The 16,045-nt window shown below is 40.4% G+C and overlaps 1 protein-coding gene across 1 annotated transcript in view; it reads left to right on the top strand.

The window, feature by feature from the left end:
• Positions 1-16,045, top strand: part of epas1b (endothelial PAS domain protein 1b) — a 49,327-nt gene that overhangs the window by 12,986 nt on the left and 20,296 nt on the right. The window contains exons 2-4 of the mRNA XM_023394674.2: positions 8,124-8,314; positions 13,391-13,557; positions 15,397-15,484. Of these exons, the coding sequence (XP_023250442.1) occupies positions 8,124-8,314; positions 13,391-13,557; positions 15,397-15,484 (446 nt within the window). The remainder of the gene's footprint in view (positions 1-8,123; positions 8,315-13,390; positions 13,558-15,396; positions 15,485-16,045) is intronic.

Below are 16,045 nucleotides of genomic sequence, written 5' to 3'. Positions count from 1 at the left end.
GGGGGGGGGTTTACAGGCGGAGTCATCGAGTTGTACGTCGATAGTAATCGATCGATCGGAGAATACAACGCCAGTAATATTGACTGGTGTTGAAGGTAACGGTGACAGTTTGTTCAGACTAGATTAACTCTGCTGTCACCACTGCTTCACATTCTGTGTGTGTGTGTGTGTGTGTGTGTGTGTGTGTGTGTGTGTGTGTGTGTGTGTGTCCGGCCTCATGTGTACATAACTGGCCGTGTGACTCTGTGGTTTAGAGTGACAGCGTTACTTCTGTCACTGAGGTTTGAGAATGCCAGGTATGTATTTTCTACCTGTCTGACTCTCTCTCTCTCTCTCTCTCTCTCTCTCTCTCCTAATTGAGTAAAAGCATAAAGTAGCAAGAAAATGTCAATTCCATCTTCCTGTTATTAATATCTGAGTCTCAGGCCACGACAGCCTCTTTTTGAAAGCTACAAAAACGAAGCTAAATCCGGCGTTATGAGCTCGAACGCAGCGCAGGCTGCAGGTCGACTGCAGACGTCCTTTTTAGGGCTTACGCATGCGATGTTTGCGTGAGTGCAGGGTGATGAAAATATCTGGCAGCCCGCATCGCCCCGGCTTGGGTTGCTATTCTCACAGTCTAAAAGAGATGTGCCAATGAATCGGAGCAGAACAAAGAATGTTTCTGTATCTGCTTTTACATCATTTTCTGCAGAGAACAGAAATCTGAGCTATGACTCATGACTGTTTCTTTTGTTTTGTTTAGTTTTTTTTGTTTTGGCAGCTTCGACTTTCCCCCGTTTGATTCATATTTTGGTAAAGGTGTCAGAAAGTCGGAGGTCACGGATTCTATTTTAGGTCACGGCGTTCTCTCAGCCTTCAGTGTAAATCTGTCGGCGAGTGAAGGATCGTCACTCGCGTCACAGTTGTAGATGTTTTGTGCAGAAACGCAGAAGCTTTAGGGGAAACTTTTAATAAGAATTTTTAGTTTAATAGCTTATAAAATAAATTCAGAATAAGCAGAAATGTGACTCTTGTGGAGAACCACATGATATTAGGCGATTTTAAAGAAAGAAGAAGAAACTTAAACGAGTCAGATGATGATAATGAAGTTGATAAAAATCTCTTTTCTGATACAAGTTCATCCTCAATCTCTTGTCAATAATACATTTTCTTGTAAGTATAAAAACTTAAATTAAAAACATTATAATATAATGACATTTTCCTGTAAAAGTAAAGCTGTTTTTTCTATTTACTATTTTTCTACAACTTTATTCTCACTTTTCTTTTTTTCTGTTCTTACGTTCGTCCTGTTCGTCTTGTGTAAAGCAGAGAGTCTCACCGTCGCACTTGATAAATAAGTTTTACAAGTTAATGGTTTCCTACTGATGCCCTTTTTGTGATGATCCCTTATCAGTTACCAGTAAAATCTTCTCATGATCTGTAGCGACCTGAAAGCTGAACACGGAGGTGAGCGAGCTGATCAAAGCGAGTTCTCAGTGATTATAATGAGATGTTTTACTGATCCCTGCGTCGCTTCGTGTCCCGTCATCACCTGATTCTCTCTAAGACACTAAATTAAAATAAATCTGGCCTTTTAAAAAAGCCTTTTCAAGAGCTGTCGGGATGTTTGAGAAGTGTCCAGCTCTCATCGGGACGAGCTGAGTGACTGACTGGAACAGTAATTGGCTGAACTTGGATACTTACTGTATTTTCCACATGGCTTGGTTGCATGAACTCGGTGCACTCTGCGGCCAGACTGTTGTGTCTTGTCGAATGTGTGTCTGCGGCGGGAGTTTTATATATGCAGCACCGTTTTTTTAATCTGATGTCACAAACTGCTTCACAATAAGACAAAACAGACACACACAGCAAAACAAAGGCGAGTCTAAACAGGTGCTGTAGGTCCAGGGGCGTTTTATTTTTTCTCAGACGGTATCCACAGATCCTGAGGTGGCACTGACTGACGACCTCAGTTGACCTTTTGGGCGACACGGACCTGTAGTGGATCAGGGACGACCGGGCAGAGCTCTTGAGAGTGGATTCTGGTTTTGACCATCAGGAGCAGCAGCATTTATCAAATTAAGGAAATGTGTCAAAAGTAGTTTATTTTGTCAGATCAGCAGTTCAAAAACAAAGAAATGTTTAATTTACAGTTGTATAAAACTGAAAAAAACAGGATTACTCAGTTATAAAAGTTGTTGTTTATTGCAATTGGAAGTTGATTAATGGATGAACTCATCCACAGAAAAATAACCTGCAACTACTTTTCTTACTCGTGTGTCACTGTGAATATTTAATGTAGTTAAATGCTTTTCAGAAGCTTTTTGTTCTTGTTGCTTGAACAATAATATCAGCACTAAAGTGGAGTCACAGTTTACCTGAGATGCAACAGGTTATTGATACGTGCGGTGTCATTTGCTCATGTTAAATATAATATCCTGACTATATTTTCAGGCTGAAGGATTTGAGTCCGTTCAGACCAGAGCTTCTCTGTCAGCCCGTCATTTTATCTGAAGACTAACGATGAAGGACATTAGCTCGTCGGCCGAGGACAGTTTCATTCAGCTGAATACAGACGATGAGACTCTGGATGCTCTGAAAGATTTTCCCTAAAGATCAGATAGAAAGTGGCAGGTAGAACGGAGCCGCACCTCACCACTGTACTCATACAGTACAGTACAGTGTGTGTGTGTGTGTGTGTGTGTGTGTGTGTGTGTGTGAGTATGACTGAGGGGGTCAGTGAGTACATCACAGGGCTCGGTGCCCTGGTGAATCGCTGTGATTCCCATTGTTTCGTATCCTGAAAAAGTCCGTAGGGACCTGCGGCAACAATGGCCCCAGACAATCAAAGAGTGGCACCGTACACACACACACACACACACACACACACACACACACACACACACACACACACACACACATCCAGTAGAAAGGCTAGCAGAAGTTAGCTGTTCCAGTTGGCTTGAGTCAGCCGGTGGCCGCCTGCTCCGCCATCCGCTGGCTCGTCAGTAATGAGGGTCTGGGTCACTGTCAGTCGGGGTTAATGAGTTTAAACCTCGGAGAGACGAGCAGGGAGACGCACTGATGGGACATACTCTTGATAAGATAAGATAATGGTGCTTCTGTGCTCTGCTTTTCCTGTTAATTGTGCGCTCTCCTCTCCTTAATGTGCGTTCGCATGTGTGATTGTGCAGCTCGTGTTTCTGCGGGGTCGAGGGGGAAACTGCCTCTTTCAACTTTGAACCGATGTAACCAGCGACGCTGATGCTGTTGATGTGAAACAGATGATTTTCACCTGTTGTTGTTGTTTTTGTTTTGTTTTTGTTTTTTTTAAAGCATCATGATCTTAGTTTCAGCATGAAAACATCTTGTACACAGGTTTTTCTCAGCACGTAAGCAAGATTTCATACGTGATGATTGAAGAGCTGAAGCTGCGGCACAACACGGCCTCTCAGTTTAACTGAGTAGTTTCATTTTATTCATTTATATTAATATTTTACTTTATTCAAAGAGGTGAAAAATATGACATGTTTTTTAAACAAATACAAACAAATACAATTAAAAACATTACGCTTATATTAGGTTGTCTTTGCTGTTTCTTTTGAATTGTCTTCTGTTTATTAATATTATTATAATTATTATTATTATCATTCTATGATTCATTTCTTTCTTATCTAGTATGATGTTTTTATGTTGAGGTGCAGTTTTGAAATGAGCCCTACATGGGTTTCTTACGTCACCTGCACATCCATCATATACAGTATATTTGTAATGTTTTATATGCGCAAATAAATCAAATAAAATCAATCATATCATTTCTATTGGAAACAGGTTGACAGACTTTTTTTTCCCCCCTTGTTTTTAAAAGAAAAATATATACGACTCAGTGATGATGAATGATGAAGATTTGCAGTGTAAGAGTCGGGAAAAAAAAGATTTTATAATAATAATAACTTTATTATTTATATACAAAGCAATAAAAGAGACAGGGAAAAGAGACAGAGTAGGAGGCGAGTGTAGCACGGAGGAAATTTGCCCGAGGATCTCAGGCAGCACGTGTGTTCATACGGAGAGCAGCTCTGAGACAGAAGGAGGTGTCACACCACACAGAAAAACATTCAACAATTTTTCACTTTAATGTAGAAAAGATTGTGTTTCTGCTGCTGCTGCTGCTGGCTCTGAAATGCAAAGATAATTTTTTTAACGTGAGTTAGAAACGCAGCGTTGTGGTTGTAGAGGTGAGTCCAGACTGAGGTTTTCAGGTGTTCTGGTCTGGTCTTTAAAGGAGGAGGGAGAACAGGAGAAGCTGTCGTCCTCTGTAGAACATCCCGGGTTCTGTATAGGACCAGATACTCCGGAGACAAACCTGAATAATGCTCTGAGTGTGTGTGTGTGTGTGTGTGTGTGTGTGTGTTGTTAATGTTGGCAGCGATGGAGTGTATTGTTGGACCGAGTGAATAAAGCGCTGGTACATTGGCTCGAATTCAAATGGTCTTGGACGCAGCCGCTAATCAGATTCAAGAAATCACAATTTCATGTTGTTTCAATTCGATTTTGAGTTCAGTCTCATCCTGTTAAACCTCAGAGATTTAAATGCAAATTCACGTTTGTCTTGACATTTTGCTGTTGCACAAAAGTGTTGAAGGATTTACAATAACAGAAAACACTGAGTTCATACGGAGTTCTTCTTCTCGTTGTAAACTTGTGCAGCTCAGTAATTATTAGCTTTGGCTTTTACTTATTTTCTTATCTTTGTGGGTTTCAGGTCTTCGGCTGATGTGTTTACTGTGGCTGCACATGTTTCTGCTTCATTTACTTTTTGCGTTTTATTGCGAAAATATTTCTCCTTTTTGCACAGTTGTATTTATGTATTTGTGTGTGTGTGTGTGTGTGTGTGTGTTCCTGCATGTTGCAAATCTGGCACAGATGTGATCCACTGTGATAAACTGCATCGTGTCACAGCAGAGGGGAGGTGGTGGTGGTGGTGGTGGGGGGGTCTAAAGTTCAAGGCGGCAGACACACACACCTCGTCTGTTGTGGTTTTTTGAAGTTATCGTCGTCACAGAACCTGCAGACAGATCAGAGGCTGAAACACTTTCAGCCTCACGTCGTCACGGCTCAGTCGGCGCCTGTGAAGTACAGCCGTCATTTAAGTGTTTAATCCTCCTCGGGGGACTCGTGCATCTTTATGAGGCCTGAACAGACTCTTAACTCTCCGCTGCTCCTCTGTTTTATCTGCTGACCACAGAATCATTACCTTTTTAGTTACTGTGGAAATAAAATGTGGTGAAAGCTTAAATACCTAAGAACCTCACAATAACCTTCACCATCCATCCACTTCAGAGGGTTAATGACTCTTTATTTCCTCTTCTGTGTTGTCAGTGGAAACGTGTATGAGTATGTAAATTATTACTAAAAGCATGTTTTCAGAAAGTGGTGAGATGAATTGATCTTTAATCAGTATTAATAATGTTTTATTAACCGCACGTTTGTTGTGTTTCTGCTTTTAGCTGCAGCTGAAATTCACTGATGTCCACCTTCATTCTGCTCTTTTTATTTTTTAAAAAACAACCTATAAAAATGAATTTTTGACAAGAAGGAAACCTTTCATTTATACTTAATATTCATTCAGCAGCACGTTTCTGTGTTGAATTATATACGGCAGTGTGTTCATATCGCTCGGTGGCTCGCGGCTCCTCCCCCCGTGTTTACGTGTTGGTTCTACGTTCTATACAGACGGACACTCGGTCTTAATGAGCGTTGGAGCACGAGTGTTGAGCGTAAGACAAGAACCCGGCCGAGCTCCATGTGTTGATGTCCTAATATGGTTTGTTGGATCACAGTCTGAACCTCTGGACTGTCTGTCTGTTTGAGCTTTGACATCAGAATCTGACTCGTTTCATTTCAGCACATCCAGCCAGAAACAGTACTGTTTTCTTTTTTTTTTTTGTAGACATGTGTGGGATGTTAATAATAATAATAAATATTTTCATTACCGGTTTTGGCCGGTGGCTCTCGTCTCCCAACAACAACTGAATCAACCTGAGGAAATGAAAATAATCACCTGGCTCTGCTTCTCTCGGCTGTTGCCCACTTGAAAGGTTCTTGTTAAAGACAAACTGTCATCTGTTAGAACACATTATACCATCAGTCACCTTCCTCTTTTCATGGCTCGCCTCCAAACACGTAGCGTCCTCCTCCGTTTCCAAAGTTCACATTACATTTTGCTCAATAGGTCTTTCTCAATCCAAATCCAAATGAAACGCGTCGAACAAACAAACACATGAAACTGGACACGAGTCCGTTCAGGAGCTTTAAGTGTTATTATTTTTGTTTTGATAATGTCATTTTTCTCATTATGAGACATTGTCATGTATTGAAGTTGAAGTAAATGTCAAAGAAGCTGAAGCACGACAGATCAACTTTATATCCATGTTGCTCATTTTGTGTTTCACCGTTTCTAGAGTTGTAATAATTTGTCTTTTCCTTGTTTTCTAATTCGCCAAATAGTGGCAGCTTCTACATTGTGTGTGTGTGTGTGTGTGGTTTGTTTTATTTTTAATATCCAATATTAGTTTTTGGACAAAGACGTTTTTATTAAAATGAGATTTTAAAAGTATTAACTTTTTGAAAGAGCTGTAACTCGACTCTGGTGATGGAAACTCTTCACACAGGAAACGAGGCAGCGGCACATCTTAACAAGCTGCTCGTCTCTTATCTCTCTATATATCTCACCTTTTTCTTTGCTCTCTCTCTCGTCAGGGAGAGTTTAAAAAAAAAAACAAAAAAAAGCCCCACGATCGCTCTGACTTCCTGTTCCATCACAGACAGTAAGATCCCCTTCTTCAGAAAGACCCACAGATATTAGAGCAAGATGTCCTTTAATTCACCTGCTCTGACTCAGTGACTCATGAAGTGACATGAGTCAGATTCTCTTTGAGCCAATGAGATCAGGGTTGTCATCGACCGAACCACAACATAAAAATAGTATGAAAATTCATCTTCTTTTTTTTTTTAATTTTTTTATCTAAAGCCTTTCCAAATATGAATAGTTTGCATGAATAACACAGGGCGCTTTGTGCAGCGTGCACAGCAGCGTTTGAGGCCGATGATTGGATCTGTGGCCTGATGCATCTGAAGGGACGGACAGTTCAGACGTGTGGAAAAGAAAGAAATGGAAAAACTGAGCATTAAAACACATTGCGGTTGTGTCTCAATACACATCTTCATTTTTTTTCCCTTTTAAGTTTAAACTTGAATTATCCAGAAAAGGAAACGTGCATGTGGTGGCGTGCTGCAGATTGGATTCATAGTCATTATATCCATATTGTTCATATTGTCTTATTTAAACAATTTCTTTTCAAGACAAGACAAAGTCAGTCTTAACATTTGTACAAAGTAAAGATAAACAACATAAACAGTCGTTTTACTTCTGGGGGTTTACATCCTGAGTCCTGCAGAGGCGTCTCCACACACACTGCAACATGTTCTTGATCCAAGCACCAGTTGTAGGCGCAACAGTTTTGAGAGCTATCAGTATTTACATTTTACTTTGATTTGATATACGAATAAAATCTTATTATTGGAATGAAATCAGGCAGGTTCTGCTGCTACCATCAGATATTTAATGAAGCAGCTGGTGTGATTAGTGTGACTGTGAGGCCAGAGAGAACAGAACTCCTCCCTGTGTTCACAGCGAAGAGCGCCTTGTGTTTGAACTTGTGCGTGAACCTCGGTGAAACTGGCTGTGACACACTGTGGACAGTTTGTGCTTGTCGAATCACATGGGGATTTATGGTATTGGGTTCTTTGCGCTGCTATTTGCAAACAGCGGTTTAGCGGCGAAGTAGGAAGGAGCTCAGACAGTGTGTGTATTCATACAGAAGTTATGGCTTCCTGATACAGATGAATCGGTGAGGTATGATTCTCAACAAATAACTACCAATGAACCAAAACAGGTCTGTCAGTAAGAAGAATTGATTTCCTCAACAACAAAAAAATGTGTTAAAAAAATGGAAATTTGAAATCACAAATCACAACAATCTGTTTCTGTATCAGAATCAGCTGTTTTCAGCTTCGGAGAACAAACTGAAAGTGTAACTAAACTCCTGTCTGTGTTGTTGTTGTTGTTGTTGTTGCAGGAGCAGCTCAGAGCGTCGTAAGGAGAAGTCCCGTGATGCCGCTCGCTGCAGGCGAAGCAAAGAGACGGAGGTTTTCTACGAGCTGGCTCACCAGCTGCCCCTCCCCCACAGCGTCAGCTCTCACCTGGACAAAGCCTCCATCATGAGGCTGGCTATCAGCTTCCTGCGCACACGCAAGCTGCTTGCCACAGGTGTGGACCATGCACCACACACACACACACACACACACACACACACACACACACACACACACACACACACACACACACACATATGATCACATGCAAGCTGCAGTGTTGTGCATTTAAATTAAAAGGAAAATATGCAAATCCCGGCAAGTTGCAAGTTCCTTATCGTATCTGGCCAGATGAGTGTGCGTGTGCTGATGATGATTAATTGTCGGTGAAGTAGGAAGGTATTTGCGGGACCTTTTCTTTGCACTTCTCCGCCTTCCTCTTGTCTTGTTTTTAAAATTAGACGCTGAGGAAGCTCCACAAAGAGACACGACCTATTGTTCTGGAATTCCTCCACGGCCTCGAAATGAGATCAGAGCACAACAAAATTAAACAACTATCGCAACGTCAGTGGTCAAGAAGAAAAAAAACTGTTTATTTTTCTTTAACAGAGTTGCGTAACGGTTTGTTCATTTCATTCGTACTTCAGCCTTCAACACCTGGACTCCATTAAACTGGGTCATGGTTCAGCAAAAGTCAGATCTGTTCTTTATTTATTTATTTATTCACCATTAAGTTAATTAACATCCAGCTCTATAGCTCTGGGCCAACCAGTGCTTCGTTAAACAACTCTTGATTTGTAGAGTCATCAATCAGAAAATTGATCAATCGCTCTCAATGATTATTTTATTTGTACAGCACATTGTATGAAGTAAGAGCAGCTCAAAGTGCTTCACAGTTAAAAGTAATCAACATAAAATAACTACAGGTAAAAACAAGTTACACAAACGGACCAAACTGGCATTTAAGTGTCAAAACGTTTACAAAGATCCTTCTGTTGTCTGTTTAAACCCAACAAAATATTTCCAAGAGCAGTAACCTTACTATATATATATAAAATAATCATTATCATACTTTTCCATTGTTGTGTTGAAGTTAAAAAAATATATATTCAAAGATGTTCTGCATTTTCACGTCACTATGGAAACGGAGTAAGTTTCATTCCATCCGTATAGACTCGATTTTAGCCACACCCCTTCATTTTGTCTATCAGGAAGTACAGCCGAGCCCCTCACCCTCATTGGCTGCAACTTTAAGGAACATATTTTCTGCAATTAAGCAAGTCTTTTTGAGGTGTTATTGCAGAGAATGTAGTTTTCATATGTGTACACCTGTTCAGAACCGTGCTAGCTAACCATGTGCTAACTAGCATCTGTTTAAGATTTGCTCAAAATGATCTAAAAACAGTCATGAACAAAGAAAACTTTGGTAAATACAATGAATCTCTTTTGAATACACCTGTGAAAACTTAAAATAATAAAAAATATATATTTACAAGGTAGATGTAAACAAAATCTTAATAGGTCAATATAACCCTTCTTATGATATTATGTTGTATATTATTGTGTTTTCATACTTACAGATTTTAGGGAGAAAAAAAATATATAAATACAATATGAGAATTAATTGTACGATTACTAGAAATGTGTACTTTGGATATTTTACTTTATTTAGATATAAAAGTTTGGGAGGGAAAGATGTTTTGAACTCTGAAGAGTGGACCACATCTATACATTTTAAGGTATAAATTAATATCTACTTGTGATAATAAAAAAAAAAAGTTAATTTTAATAATAAAATAACATATTTTGCTTCAACTATCAACATGTTTTTCACGTATACAAAACTTTGAGTTAAGTTGAAGGGTTAAAAAGATGTTTTGATGCTTACCCCCGGTGGTATCTAGTTATGCGGATAGTTTCAGTTTCATGTTCCAAGATTTTGAGATATCGACCTCTAAAGCTGCAGCCGCCACCCTGACACAATGAAGGTAAATTAGACTGTTTGTGGCGCTGGAAGCATTGAAAAAATTATATTTGAAGGAAAGACCTCCCTGGAAACAGTTTTTGTAATGTGGGTGATCTGGCCCTTTTTTAAATTCAACATTTAAAAGTGCAGCTATTAAACGTGAACAAAGACAAAGATGGGGGTTTGGGGTAAGGAGGAGATTAAGAAGAATGGGGGGGGGGGAGAAGGAGGCAGGAGGGAAGGTAGAAATCATATATGTGAAAGAGAGGAGGCATAAGGAAGAGGAGGAGGAGGAGGGAGGAGTAAAGGTAATGAGGGTAGGAAAGCAGTGGGTGAGGAGAGGAGGAGAGGACAGGGAGATCCGTGAGATGCAGCAGCAGATAGAGCGTTATCAGGCCGGTTTGATTGCTCCGCGATGGAAGGAGAGATTGGAGAGGAAGCGAAGAGCTCTGCCCATCGTTCGGCTGGTGCTGGCATTACCCCCGCTAGCCATAACACCCGACCGCCTTGGCGCCAAACATGCTGGCATGCACACTCGCATACACACACACACACACACTCCTACACACACTGTATATGCACCCGAGAGCACATACCGTATGCAGGCTGCTGTAGGGAACACCTCTGTTATATAACATAAGCTTGGTTGGAAGCCAAAGAACACTGATGTGCAGATTAGCAGGTACTCAAGAAATGAATGTGTTTTCCAACTGACTCGACTTGTGATTGGTTTCTGAAGCGTTTTTGGAAAATATGTTTGTTTACCTGTCCTAGAGTCCAGAGTTGTATTTGAAGATAAATATCAATTTACTGCAACAGAGATTAGTTCATGATGTGTTTAACTGGCTTAGCTCAAAGATTAAAAACTGAGGGGAAACTGCAAGTGTAAGAAAATACAGTACACATGTCTGCTGCACAAATTGTATCTTGTTATTTTATTGTGTTTTTAGCGTAGCTTAGCACAGAGAGCAAGGAAAGCTACTAACCAAACTTGGTGAAAAAATGTACATCTTTTAGCAAATTAAGCTTAAGGTTTTATTTACAGGTTATACCTTACTCATTTAACACATACTGACATGGACTTAAAAGTACATGTAGTTAGGTCTGGGATGTGTTTAGCCTAGCATAGCACAATAGCTAGGACCAAAGTCCTGTTCCCAAAGCTATCTGGCTTTTATTTATGTCACCTGTCTTATTTTTGTCAAAATCTAATTTACAACTGAGATTAATTTCAACATTGTTAATTTAAAAGTAGTTTGGCATAAGAAAGGTTCTTTAGCATTAAGGCTGCACATTTAAATAACAGTAGAAATGTAAAAAAAGCTAGCGTATCAGTCAAAATTAAAACAGTGAAGCTTGAAATAAGTCTTAAATATAATGCTAACCACTAACTCCTTCTAAAACCACAATGTCAGGTTTTCACATTATTATTTTTGCACCATAAATAGGAAATAATGTGCAAATAAGATAGCTTTAGTCTAGGCTAAACAGATTTACTGTGGATAAGAAATTTAAAAGATTCAAAATTTAAGAAAACAAGAATATTTCCCCAAAAAAGTATTTTTCAAGCTTCAGTCCAATGAATCTCCACCTATTGTGGCTAAAACATTAAAGGGGCTATAGTTAAGATATTGCCACATAGCTAATGTTAGCACAGCTTACTTACTAGTCTTCAGCCACCTGCATTTACAAGACAAAAGGTTATAATACTTCCTGTGACCAGAGCTGCTTCTTCAGGACATACTGGACGCTACAGTGACTCGGTATCGGAAAATTAGCTGGTTAGCATGCTAACTTCAGTGGAAGAGAAGAAGTGATAGAAATGGAAGCAAAACAAACAACACTGGTGTCACTCTCCACCGCTGGAGACAGCTCTTAGTGAGTAAAGGGATGAAGTTTGATGATCTTAAGTAAACAGCTGTTAAAGCTAACGTTAGCTATGTAGCGATAGGAAAAACTTACAAATAGCTCTTTTTAAGTGATGTTTTTCCTCACGGTAGGAGAACCAATATTTAGTGTAACCAGGTTCAGTTTTCAATCCCCTACTTCATCCCATTAGTAAAATTTAGTAGCTGACAAGTTGTTTCCTTTATTTTTCTTGTTCTTTTGTCATGAAATTCTAAGAAAGAAAACATGAAATTTGAGCCTCAGTCGATGTATCTCTGATCAGAGGGTAGATGACGTTAACATGGTTTCCTCTGACAGTTTTGTTTGGCGTTACACACCCTAAATTTAACCTTTCAAGTTTTTCTGTTAGAAAAAGTCATGAGAGAATAGCTGTGAAACGCAGAAGAAAATCGGTGAACTCAGTCACATTCTGTCCCAAGTGAGTCCTATGTGTCGCTGCTGTCATGTCACTTCAATCTGTTCAGTACAACAGAACAAATGTAAAATAATAGAGAGGAAATGATTATCAGAGCAGCAGCTGTGCTGTCCCTATCAAACACTCTTTTCTGAACCCTATTATTTTGAAACGAGGGCGGTTACGCAACCGAAGAACAAGAGAGAGAAGAAAAGTGCAACTCAGTCCAAATGACTGGTAATCACAGCTAAGTATTTAGGCCAAAGGTGCCGCTGGTCTTTGGACCAGGCCCCAAGAGTCTCCGCAGCTCCCTGGGGCCCATGAGAAAGCTCTGGGCTCCCCCGGGAGTTAACGCTAGCTGGGCCCGGCTCCAAACTCGAGTCCCAGGCCTCACTGGGAGCCTTGAGAGCCTCTCTTATCTGAGGGAAGCACACTAGAGGAATTGCAAACTTCCCACCCTCCGCCCCCGATCGACTACTGGGCTTTGTTCAGCGTGAAGCCACTGCACACGCACACACACACACACACACACACACACTCACACACACACACACAACCACACACAACCACACACACACTCCCTCTTGAGCCGGGCCAGTTAGGCGCTAGCTATGTTTTTTGTATCAGTTAGCTCTGCAATGAGACACACTGGAGTCTCTGTGTGTAAATGTTTGGATACTGCGCTGTACATACTTGAACATAATTACATAATATGTAAGTTATGTTCTAAAAGTGGGCAGCTATTATGAACGCTTGTGTAGTTTGGGTTTAATTTGTCAGGGTTGGGGATCAGGAGTGGCCTGAGACACAGGAAGAAGCTGCACTGGTTTGTTTTGGCCCCGAGCCAAAGCTTCAATAAGGAAAACAAGCCTGATGTGTGTACACACACACACACACACACACACATTCACAATGATATTATTTTATAATCGGCATTGAATGAGAGAAGTAACCCTGCCTTGTTTTTGCCTCTCTCCCTCCAGGCAGCAGCAGCAGCAGCAGCAGCAGCAGCAGCAGTGACGGTGACGAGGACGGACAGATGGACAGTCTGTACCTGAAGTCTCTGGAGGGCTTCATCACCGTGGTAACGTCAGACGGCGACATGATATTCCTGTCTGAGAACATCAACAAATTCATGGGGCTTACGCAGGTACACAAGCATTTCAAAAAAACAAAAAAAAAAACAAGAAGCAAGTCACGTGCACACTCGTTTTTAAACTGCAACACAGACACCGTCCAATAAAAGTGACGTGCACGAGCCTCTGGGTGTGAGTCAGTTCACAGATCTCAAACCTCTCTCCATTTCCCTTCAATGAAGACGTGTTTACGCCCGTTATGAGATATAATTATTTGTATATATTTTGTAATTTATGGGAGAGAGGAAGAGAGAGCGGACGGGAAGGTTTCACAGCAGCGACAGTCATGGGGCGGAGACGTGGATGTAAACCGTCAGTCAGAGAAGACTGTTGTGTCTGTGTGAAATGCCTCTCATACCAGCAGTGGGTGTTCAGTCCCGACACAGAGGTTCAACTCTAAACACACATCATCCGGCACTCACTCGGAAAGCAGATCGTTCGGTCACGAGGTGGCGGTTCGTCTCAGCCTGACGAGGTGTCAGCAGAGCGCCCACCTATCAACAGTCTGACTTCCTGACTATCTTAAGCCGGACTGGCATCCAGTGAATTCTGGGTAAATTAAGACTTTTTCTGAAATTAAAAAAAAAAAAAAAAAAAAAAACGGCCGACAGAGGAACCGAAGCAGAAAATGTTTTACTGTGTTTTACTTTGAAAATTCAGCGAAGAGTGAAACAATAAAAATTAAAAATTCTGATTTCGGTCTCTAAAAACTCTTCTTCTTCTCTCCATAATAATGTTAGCAAACTACAAATTATGAGCCGAGTTTCCCTGTTTTTTTGTCGTCTCGTGCTGCTTGTTGTTGTTGTTGTTGTTACCGTGGTAACATTGGTCTTAGGCCTGAGTTAGCCCCGGAGGCACGATGGGTTGAAGATGCAGATTCTCCGCAGTCCGCCATTTTTATGCAGTTTAGTCTAAAAAATAAAATAAAATTTAAATTAAAGAGACTGTGAGAAAGAATTTTCCAATTGATTTTTTTTATATATTTATTTAATTTTAAATGTATTTGAACTTACAAATGGCTGATTGTTTCATGGTTTTACAGCAATTCAGATTTAGTTTGAACAGTAACAGCAGAAGTTAACTGACACTAAATAAGTCATTTAACCCAGAATTCAGGTTGTTTTTCTGTTTTTTTTACAAACCATTTTTTAGTAACTTTAATTCATCAACTTAGTCACAAACACCATTTTCGGGTTAGTTACTTTTACCTCAGCAGTTTTAAGAGTGAGGCGTGAATCCGTCTCACCTGGCGTCACTGAGGCCGCGGTGCATCAGAGGGATGAGCTCCCAGAGCAGCTCTCGACGGGGAACCCTGCACCTTAAATAGCGCCTCATCTCCGTCATACACGTGGGCACGAGCTGTTCAGCGGGAACCCGATGAATATTTCCATCGTATACGTCCCTCTCTGTGAAGTCGTGAAATACTAGAGGGAGAACGTGGAAGTGTAGTTTGTCTATAAACTGTGGAACAGAGGCTTTTGTTTGTTGTCCTCCTCCTCGTCGTAGTTGTTGTGGATTTTTGTCGAGCGCCTGCAGCGATGAGTTTCTGTTTGTTTTGTGCTGAAGCTTTGAGAGTTTCTGGATGTGACACACTTGTTCAGTCCTGTTGGCTGTCGTTCCTCACGCTCGCAACCCAGTTTTTCTGCTGTTTATCCCAAACAATCCGCTGTTGTTGCTGCCAGAAGTGGAAAAACAAAGCGTGTCTTAACTTCAGTGTGGAAGCCAGAAACTGTAAAAGCTGCAAAACACAGATATTTGTGGTATTTATGAGCAACGATAAGGATGATTTTAAAAATTTATTTTTTATATATATATATATATATATATTCAACAATGGTGTTTTTATGTTTCAGGTGGAGCTCACTGGTCACAGCATCTTTGACTTCACTCATCCATGTGACCATGAGGAGATCAGAGAAAACCTCAGCCTGAAGACAGCCGGTCAGCCCACAATCACCCACACAAATCTTACTGTCATCCTCACTTTTAAAAGCCATATATCATTCTCATTCCTCTCTTGTGCTGTGGAAAACTCACTGCACTGCAAGTCCCAAACAGAGCAGGTAGATCCTCTGGAGAGCGGGAAGTCGAGGGGTCTCCTGTTTATGATTGAAAGAATATAAAAGCAAAGAAAAGAGTTATAACTTTAAAATTAAACGAGTGACAAAAAACCTCAGAACAAATCAGGTCTTGAAATCAGAAGTCCTGCAGTCCGACACACACTTGGCTTTTTTTAAAAATTGTCGTACTTTTGGGGAAAAAGCTTGCATTTCTCTAAAACAGTAAATATCTATAATGTTTATAATGAAATGAATCCAAGTAAAACACGTCAAAAACAAACAAAGAAAAATGAACATGTAGAGTGTTTTTTAATAAATTCTATCTCATGAAGAAGTGTCCAGAACAAACATGAGGGTCAGAGATCACAGAGAGGAACCTAAAGAGAGACATAGTGTGTGTGTGTGTGTGTGTGTGTGTGTGTGTGTGTGTGTGTGTGTGTGT

Source organism: Seriola lalandi, unplaced genomic scaffold (genome assembly GCF_002814215.2).
Source record: "Seriola lalandi dorsalis isolate HSWRI2012SDOR001 ecotype SW California unplaced genomic scaffold, Sedor1 jcf7180002054952, whole genome shotgun sequence".
Lineage (NCBI taxonomy): Eukaryota > Metazoa > Chordata > Actinopteri > Carangiformes > Carangidae > Seriola > Seriola lalandi.
This window is presented reverse-complemented; position numbering and strand designations above follow the sequence as displayed.